This window comes from the organism of the source record quoted next, unplaced genomic scaffold, assembly GCF_019419815.1.
Source record: "Pyrus x bretschneideri cultivar Hongxiangsu unplaced genomic scaffold, Pyrus_bretschneideri_v1 Contig128, whole genome shotgun sequence".
Taxonomy (NCBI): Eukaryota; Viridiplantae; Streptophyta; class Magnoliopsida; order Rosales; family Rosaceae; genus Pyrus; species Pyrus x bretschneideri.
The window spans coordinates 9,350-19,271 of NW_025999422.1; the positions used below are offsets into that span (position 1 = coordinate 9,350).

A 9,922-nucleotide genomic window follows, 5' to 3' on the forward strand; every position below is an offset into this window, starting at 1 on the left:
ACTTTATTCAATATTTATGCTGCAGTAGCCAAAGCTTTACCCCAAAAATGTAGAGGTAAGTCAGCATAAGAAATCATAGATCGCATCATATCCATTAGAGTTCGATTTTTTCTTTCTACGATACCATTTTGTTGCGGTGTATAAGGCATAGTATAATTATGCCTGATACCATTCTCTTTGTAGAAATCATCAAAGGCTTCAAATTCTCCACCTCTATCACTATTAAGGGTCTTTATGGATCTTCCTAATTGGTTCTCTACTTCTGCCTTAAACTCTATAAATTTGTCTAAGGCTTAATTTTTATGTTGCAAGAAGTAGACATGCCCATAATGGGAATAATCATCGATGAAAGTCACAAAAATATTTCATTGCTCTATGGGTTTTAGTTCTCATTGGTCCACATAAATCTGTATGCACTATCTCAAGTAAATTTGTAGAAGTCCAATGCTGAGAAAAAGATTTTTTATTCATTTGTCCTTTAATACATGATTTACATGTATCAAAATCATGTGCATGTACTTGAGGCAACATTCCATTTTTACTCATACGTATCATTTTATTTTTATTTATGTGACCTAAAGGTAAATGCCATAAATATGACAAATTTTGAACAGTAGAGACAAATGCATACTTGGAAGAAATATTTTTATTAATACAAATTGAGTACATATCATCGACTCTAATTCCCCTTACATAAATATAACCCTTTTTCCCAATAGTGACAGCACCATTCATGAATCTTGTCTCAAAACCTTTCTTTTCTAGGATAGAGACAGAGACAAGATTCCTCCTTATATTTTGTGCAAACAGAACATTTTTAAGCACAATGGTAGATTTACTATTGTTGATCTTGCAATCTCCTTCACCCAATACATCGACATAAGTATTGTTACCCATGTAGGGACGATGTTCTCCTAGTGCTTTCTCCTTGAAATTGATGATGCAACTTTTGTCCTTGCATATATGACGAGTTGCTCCTAAGTCTATCCACCACTGTCCTTGATCTTCAGCAATGAGTGCTTCGGAGACTGTCAAAATTAGTTCTTTAGGATTTTTGTTGTTCTTGGGTTGTTTTGGGCACTTATGCCTATATGACCAGTCTCTCCACAATTGTAACATGCATTATCTTTTCCTTTAAACTTGTTCTGCTTGCGATGTACAAACTTTTTGAAGTTTGGGCGCTTGGTACTACTATGTGGCTTATGCATGTGTTGCTTGTTGTTTCTAAGAATCTTCCACTATGAGGAGGTTGGCTCTGCCTTGTTCAGTTTCCTTTTTCCTATAATTTTTACGAACTTCTTCAATAGCCAACATTGCAGGCAATTATTCATCGTTAATTCAACTTAACCATAAGTCATGGAAGGTAACTACATTTTCCCAAGAATTAGGGACGCTACCAAGAAGAACACTAACTTGCATTTTATCAGAAACTGGATGGCCAGCATTGGCTAAGTCTTTTGCCATTACTTCCGTTTTAGTAATATGATCGACCATATAATTAGTTTCCTCCAATTTTGTCCCATTGTATTTCTCAAGTAATAACTGAATGTACGTTTGAGATTTAGGGTCATACTTCTTTTCAAGTACATCCATGATTTCTTTGGCCGAATCATATTCTTCATAGAGAGGTATTCATTGATCTTCCATGTAATTGAGAATTGTAGCCTTAGCCATCTCATTATCTTCTACCCATTTACTATAAACTCGAGAGGGCCCAAGGGGTCTTTCGTCCTTAATAGTGTACAAAGTCTTGTCATGGGTTAAAAGATAAGTGATCATTCTCTTCCATATTCGATAATTAACATTATTCAACCTCTCTATTTTAAAAACTTCGGATGTGGAAGATTTAGTAGCCATAACTCAAAAAATTACAAAACAAACACAATACTTAATACAAACTTAAATACAAATACTACTAGTGTACTTTTAATTATTACAAGCCACAAATACTAAATGTTCTTAATAAATTAATGACTAAAAAAATAAAATAAAATAAAAAATAGAGATTTATTTATTCCCACTCAAAGAAACTTTGTCTAATTAGTTAAAAGCGAGTATTTGTTCAAACGATCACGTCGACAGAAGGTTTTCATACTTGTCTACTTGGGCAGGTGGGATCAATTCTTCCTCTCTTTTCTTGATTGTGACTTTGTGATGGACACCAACAGTTTTCCTCTTCACATACACTGTCAGAGTGCAAAGAACCAAAAGAACTGTTGCCTTTGATTTCATCCCCACGTGATGCCTTCGAAATATCACCAAAACTTTTGACTTTTGTGTAGTCTCCACGTGAAGCCTCCCCAAAAATAAATTCAACTTTTTTATTTTCAAAACAATCTTCTTCTTCTTTATTTTCAAAACAATTCCTCTGAGAGAGAAAACCGGTTCCTCTGTCTGCTTTCTCTGGAAAAAATTTGTTCCGCAGCCTGGCGGATAATCTTGAACGGTAGAGACAATTCTCCTTGGAGGATAACGGTGTCGGCGGTATTATGTATTACCGCGAAAGGACGAGATCACGGTTGAACGACGAGACCACGGGGAAGAACACCACCACGCTGTTGCCTGCTTTGGTTCAGTGGGTTGCCGTGGCGAGTCTGGAGCAAGGCGCGAAAATCGCGGGTTCAGTCTCAGATTTGTAGCAGTCAGTGAAGGACTACGAATCAATCGCTATGTGGCAGGTAAGCTTCGTGGGTTTTGTGACCAAATTGCAGATAAAGGTTCTGAAATTATGGGTTTAAAAGGACTCTGCAGGTCCTCAATTTTCTGTGCAGGTTTGATCTTTGCAGCCAGAAACCCCGATTGAAATGGGTTGTCTAAGGGCCTCATGGGACTGTAAAAACGTTCTGAATTCTGATAATTGTTGGATGAATTTGTATGATAAAATGGTTTATATTCAGAAAGAATTTTGTTCTCTGTCAAATGAAACGGTGTAGGGGAATAAAGTTAAAATTGTTGGGTTAATTCAGGCCTAGGTTCAAATGGGTTGTAAGATGGGATTTCGAACGATTGGGTTTTTGTGTTTGGATTCTACAGGAGAACTCTCAGATGATGATTTCGAACTTTCGATCAAAATCGGTTCAATATTCTCCTTGGTCACCAACGCCCTCTTCCCTGATTTCTTCTCAAGTTGAAACTTAGAAAGAACGTTGTGGGATTCGTTACTTGACGAAGAGGAAGTCTCGGATGTAGTTCGAGACGTCCTCGGATGAAAACTGGGCAAATTGTTTTGATTCATGAAAACCTGGCTCTGAGGCCATTGATAGAAAATTAGGTACATGATCGGAAACGGATGTCGTTGATCACAATATGGTCGGAAGAAGGAATATGGAATTTAATTGAAATCTGACAGAAAGAGATTTGACAAATATATAGAGATGGAAGTAACCTTTCCAGAGGAGTTGTGCTCTTAAGGAGAAGTTAGTTGAAATAGAACTGTTCATATCCTTTAATTAATTAATTAATTATATTATATTATCTTCTTTATTAATTAATTTATTTATTTCATTACAATCATATGTATATTAGTACACCAATACTATGGTGTATCTTTACATATGATTACATGTATTGTAAAAATCATGTTATCGTAATCATATTCTAACAGTTACACCAATATTCAGATAAAAATGTGTAAATGCATATGTGCTAACTCGTCCACTAACTACTTATATGAAATGAGAAGTTGTATTATGTTACTCATGCAAATCCAAGATGTGTGCACTTTCTGTTAGCATTAAACTTATAGAGTAAGTCCCCTTTGCTCATTCAATCTGCACGTGCGAAAAATAGTGTCACATTCTCTAGTACACATGAATCTTGTTAAGCAATAATGAAATCAAAACGTACTGACATACGACTACAATAAACTTACTAAATCATTATTTGGCAATCAGTGTAGCTAAATGATACCAACCAGCTGCAGCAACAGGAGCACCAATGCCCGTTTTCTCTGCTTGTGATTCTCCTTCATAATTCTTCCAGCTGTGGATGAAGGTGTGCTGTTTACATCTTGAACTGGCTAGGATCCATGCCTCCAATAAGAAATATCTTTTTGCTTCCCAATCGAGGTTGTAATTTTTTTATACACGTGGTGGCCCCTTTTGTAGCTAAAATTGTCGGCTCTCATAGATGGGACTGTTATGCATCATATTGGTTGCTTAATGTAATATCATTTAATGTAAACGTTTCGATTCGAATTTAATAAAATTTTTGCCGATTGCCCCAAAAAAAATTTTGGTTTCATTCTCTGCTCTTAATGAGTCACATAGCAAACAAAAGTGTGAAATTATTACAGCACAAACGTTATCATGCTCATTTAGGCATCATCACTTTATTAATTTTGTCCCATGCATTAGAGTGAATTTTTTTCCTCAAGATTTCTCAAACATGCAAAACCTTGGGTTCACAATACTAAAACCTCCATCCACCAAAAGATTATGCCCACTAACATACTTTGACTCATCACTACCCAAGTAAAGGGCAGCCTCAGCAACATCTTCTGGCCTAAGAACCTTCCCTTTAAGGTTGGAATAAACTCCATGCACTCCGTCGTCTTCAAGATTGAAGAAGTGCTTCGCCAACGGCGTTGCAACTAGGTATGGTGACACGCAATTTACACGAATACCGTATTGTCCAAGCTCAACGGCCGCATTTTTCATTAGCCCCACTACTCCGTGCTTCGAACTTGTGTAGGCATGTGAAGCAATTCCGCCCATGGTAGAACAAACACTAGCAGTGTTGATTATGCTGCCTTGTCCTGCCGGGATCATCACACGAGCTGCATGTTTAATCCCCAAAAATGCTCCGACTAGATTTACCCTAATCACTTGCTCAAATTCAGCCTTGCCATTGTCGAGGATATTGGGTTTGGGTGTGCCAATTATGCCTGCATTGTTGAACATGATGTCTAGCTTTCCATACTTGCTTGTGGCTGTTTTAACTGCATGTTCGATGTCTTCTTCTTTTGTTACATCGCAATGGACGAAGGAAGCGGATGAAGAATTTAGATCTCTGCAAACAGATTCACCCAAGTCGTCTTGCACATCCGCAATCACAACTTTAGCTCCAAGTTTTGAGAAGACTCTTGCTGTGGACTCCCCTATGCCGCTGGCTCCACCAGTGATCAGTGCCACTTTGCCTTCAAGCCTTCAACATTGAGGCATAATTTTACTTTCATATTAGTCTAGTTTCAACAAAACATTTAATTAAAGGAAATTTAGTTGTTATTAGTAACCGGCTAGCTTAGGGACCTAATTGTCCAACAAAAATTGGTGATCAATTTTTGCTAACAATATAAAGGAGCTGTTAAGGCACTCTAATTAAAAAGTCATTTGCCCTCCAAGCATTTAGAAATATAAGAGAAAAATCACAGTTGGGAGAACGTAAAATAACGTTTTTGTAGTGGCTTTAACAACACCCTAAGATAATGAATGAGTTCTTTAAAGGAAAAAAAAAAAAAATGAATGACCTATAACAACTATTAGGATGAAGTTTAATGGAATTTTGGCATCTAAATTCCAAATTTTGTTATAAATGAAATTAAAAAAAAAAAAATTGTTCAGACCAACTCCAGTGGTGGGCTAAAAGCCAAATTACCCTCCAAAATTTCCCCCCAAACCCACTCCAACCCAAGGGGAAATTTTGAGCTAAATGCTAAATGCTAAACCAATGTCAAATTCCCCCCAAAATTTAGCCCAGAAATCGGGGTGGACTCTACCCAATATTTATCGAAATTTAAATTTTTTTAGATTAAAATGTTCATAAAATTAATTTACGATAGTCTACATATTTATTTAAAAAAAAAAAATTAATTTAACAAAAAAAAAAGCCTAAGTTCATTCTTTAATAATCCAGGCTAAAATTTTAGGGTAGAACGGTTGGAGTAGAAAAGCTGTTTTTGGGCTAAAAGCTAAATTTTTCGGGCTAGAAAATTTGACTTTTAGCCCAACCATTGGAGATGGTCTCATGAATCTGTAAAACCGAATTAATACATCTCGATTCAGAAATTCCAACTTGTATTCATATTCCAATTTTATTTCTCTTGTTGAAACACAAATAAATACAAGAAAAAAAAAAGATACAAAAGAAGAAATAATGATTGTGCAAATTTGCAACTATTAATTCCAATACATAAAGGAGAAAAAAGAAAAAAGAAAAAGCAACATCTTCTTTAGAACTAGAAGCGATATGCCATGCTCATGACACAAGACCATCATAGAAAATCGAATATTAAATAAAGAAAAAAGGAATTTGGTAAATGAATTGTTCTAAATTACTCGTATATAGAGGAATTTGATCAACTAGGACAAATCTTCAAGGGGAGGGATTCAAACTTAAGAGAAAGAACATATTACTCTAACGAACTGATATGATTTGTCGTCTTTAAATAATTATCACTATATAATTTGTCATTTTTTAAATTAGATAATTTTATCATCTTCGTACTATAATCTAGTGATATTTCTATTTATTTGTGAGAGATCTCAGATTCGAATATCGTCGAGTTCGAAAGCAATTTATTCCCCCAATTCATAGTCTAAATATATTGTTGTATAAAAAAAATAACAGCCACTAAAACCTTAAAGCATAATTACAATTTTATCTTCGACAAACGATTGTTAAATGGTTTGTATGAGTTAAGGGAATCGGTGGGGATTGAATCTGCATCAGAATGTATAAACATTATTACTTTATGCCACTGCAGTAAAAACCCACCACATAATTATAAATTTTTATGATTAGATACATTAGTAAAACAGTATAAATCAACATACAAAATACCATTTTATTTTATTTCCTTCACTAGACAACTTATATGGTAAGATCAAATCTCGCAAGTTCACTGGTTTGATGGGTAAAAGGAGTACATAGAAGAAAACATGCACAATACCTTCTTGCAGCAGCAGCAGCAGCTGCTGTGACTAATGAGAAGGTTCCCATATTCTTCGAAAAAGATTTAACCTCCTCTTCTGGAACAAGTGAATCACTTCCTGGAGCTGGAGACCTTCGTTCCATCTTATGCTCAATAATTTAGTTGCATCGTACCTTTGTAGCAGCCCATGTGAATTGCGGGCCATGCTTATCTGTCGTACCTTTTGTTTTTTTTTTTGTTTTTTGTTTTTTTCCTTGTCACATGTATGGTATGTAACCATCTTATTTTTTTCGTTTCTGAGGACAACAACGAAATCGTTACGCTTCGGATATAGGAATCAGTCTAAAATCACGTAACAACAATTTGTTTTGAACTCGCTATTGATAAGAATTGAACCTACACATGTAAAGTCCATTCTCTCATGAATATGAGATTCATTCTCTACACAAATCAGGTGACTTAGAGAATGTGCAGCCGTTGAGCTTCACTCGTTAGACAACTTGTTTTGATACCATATATAAAGTTAAAATTCTACCATAAAACTAGGCTTGGTAATTCCTGACAAGACTCGATAACCCGACACAACACGAAATTAACAGGTATTCGGGTCGACATGATAACGAATCGGGTTGTTATCGGGTAACCCGATAAGCACATGTTAAGATAACGGGTTAGTTCGTGTATACACATGAGTAACACAATACAAAATAAGCAAAATATTAATTTTATAATTTTATAACCCTAAAAAAATACTATAAAATTATATATTTTAATTTAACAATTTTATACCCCTAAAAACTATAATAATTATATATATATATATATATATATTAAATTAAATTTAAAAAATTGGTGACCATTGGATCAACTGAGATTTAATCTCAACCGTCCATTGTGCATTAGGTTGGAGGTTATCCTTCTCTTCTCTCTCATTCACTCTGATCTCTCCAATCCAGACTTACTCCTGTGCCGTCTCCTTAATCCGCATCTCTCTTACATCCTTCTCCATTCACTTCTCATAATTCGAATGGTTTTTAATGTTTGGTTTTTATATACTTAGTTTAGGCGGAAGAGAGTTCTAACGTGGAAAACCTTACTGAAAACATCATCAACATAACTCTTAAAGGCAATAGATCAAGCTAAAGTTCCAATACAATTTTCTCATGATGATGGATAAAAATTGAGGATTTTGTAAAAGGAATAACATGCAAGCTTTGAGTTCCATTGGCAAGATTTAAACTTTTGAGAAAGGCTTCACAACCTTGAAAAAAAAAAACTCTTTCATTTTGCATATCCTTGCACATTTGATATTTTATAATAGACTAGTAGTGTATGGATGTTTTTTTATTAGGCTCTTATTTTCGAGTGTAAATGTAGTACTTAAACAACAAATGTGTTTTAATGTTTTAAAGTAATATTTATGTGGCAATGTGTGATATGTGCAAATTTAAGAAAAAATATATATTTTTCTTAATGGGTCATAACGGATCATAACAGGTCGGGTCATTTTACCTGTTGGGTAAAGTGACCCGACCTGTTAAGATAACAGGTGTGACACGACACGACATGATCCGTTAAGTTAATAGATGTTACACAAACACGATAGACATGACCTATTTACCAGGCCTATATTAAACCAATTTGCAATATCAATATGGAGAGTAGCTCAATTACTTATAAATACATGTAAAGTATCTTCTCACATTAATATAAAATTCATTCTCAACATTTATAAATAAAAAATTTTAAGTTTGCTATCAACAAGTATAATTGTATATAAAAGGGACTCCCCAACACAATTCTTTGTTTTTTGTTGAAACGTTATACACGTTAATAATGTGAAAGTTTGCCAACACAATTCTTTTGTTTTTGGTAAAGATGCCAAAATTATATACGTACGACACAATAGGGACTCCCCAACATCTTTTCGTAACTCTCTAGATTTTTCTTCTTTTTTTTTTTTTTTAAATAAAATCAATATTATTAATTACACTAAGAGAAAGGGACAGACTTAACCTCACAAGGTGTAAGCAATAATATAGTTCAAATTCGTATTTGGCAAAAATCAAACATAAGATCTCTCACTTACAAGTGAAGAGGAATACCACTAGACCGTAGTACTAATTGACTTTTTAAAATAAATATTGGTAGGCCACTTAGTATTATAATTTAATAATATTGGGAAATTTGAAAAAAAATAACCAAAATCTAGCTTTTCTCAAAGTGGCATCCTAGAAAGCTTCGTTTCTGCCGAAAAGTAAAACGTTGTTTCTTCATATCTTGTTAACTGAGAGAAAATTACCTCATTAGCATAAATTTGCTGGCAATCTCTAGGAATTCAAATGAAACCCAAAAGCCAAGTTTACAGTCCTGTCCCAAATGTAGCTTTGCTCAGGGCATGTATACTTGGTAAGGGATAATCAGAAGGCGGATGAAGTTTGGATATTTACGGGGTGTAGAGAAAACCTAGAAAGAAAACGGAACCATACGCAAAGAAAACTCATCCCCAAATCAATTTATGTTGCTGCATTCCCTTCCACGTGTATGATCCAGACTTGTGACTCCAAAAGCAAACAACAAAAATGTCAATTTCTTTGGGTCTGATTGTATAAGCAGAACAGAAGTACCAAATTAGCGAAGGAAGAGTCGAAGAGATCTATGGTTTACTATGGAAGAGAAAGAAGTGGAGTTGATTGGAGTGTTGGAAATGTGCCCTAAAACCAATCATATGATGATACTTTACGGACATTTCAAACTAATGTAGTTTAAATGTAAAGGGCAAAGATTATTGTTTGAGCCGTCTCATATAAATGTTATATGCTTAAACGATAAGTCCAAGGAATATGTGATTGGAAGAATGCGATCTAAAGAAGTTAGATTCATGAGACCATTCTTTCGTTGACACATCCTAAACGTTCCTGATCATAGGATTGTCAATTGGGCATTGACAGTCCGTTAAGATCAGTACGTGCTATGTCTTCTCTCAGGGAGAGTGACTAGTCTCGAGTCATTGGTGTGTGTGACATCAAGACAAGTACGTAGGTGCTCAAT

General features: G+C 34.9%; 1 protein-coding gene and 1 long non-coding RNA gene across 2 annotated transcripts; one reads left to right on the plus strand and one right to left on the minus strand.

Moving 5' to 3' along the window:
- The first annotated feature begins 1,609 nt into the window (after nucleotides 1–1,609).
- LOC125474668 lies at nucleotides 1,610–4,231 on the plus strand. Its single transcript, XR_007256119.1, has 2 exons — nucleotides 1,610–2,678; nucleotides 3,894–4,231. It is a non-coding gene; the product is annotated as an uncharacterized LOC125474668 (long non-coding RNA).
- Nucleotides 4,217–7,040, minus strand: LOC103932951 (secoisolariciresinol dehydrogenase-like). Its single transcript, XM_009342603.2, has 2 exons — nucleotides 6,890–7,040; nucleotides 4,217–5,145 (listed from the first exon to the last, which is right to left on the minus strand). Exons 1-2 carry the CDS (start codon nucleotides 7,012–7,014, stop codon nucleotides 4,371–4,373), a joined length of 900 nt encoding a protein of 299 aa, XP_009340878.2. The 5' UTR covers nucleotides 7,015–7,040; the 3' UTR covers nucleotides 4,217–4,370.
- Nucleotides 7,041–9,922: the final 2,882 nt, after the last annotated feature.

What these genes read in the sequence shown, in the direction of transcription:
- LOC103932951 (XM_009342603.2), bottom strand. Translation starts at nt 7,014, where the DNA reads ATGGAACGAAGGTCTCCAGCTCCAGGAAGTGATTCACTTGTTCCAGAA. An exon ending in GCTGCTGCTGCTGCAAGAAG is followed by an intron (nt 5,146 to 6,889) that starts GTATTGTGCATG and finishes TCAATGTTGAAG; the next exon opens with GCTTGAAGGCAAAGTGGCAC.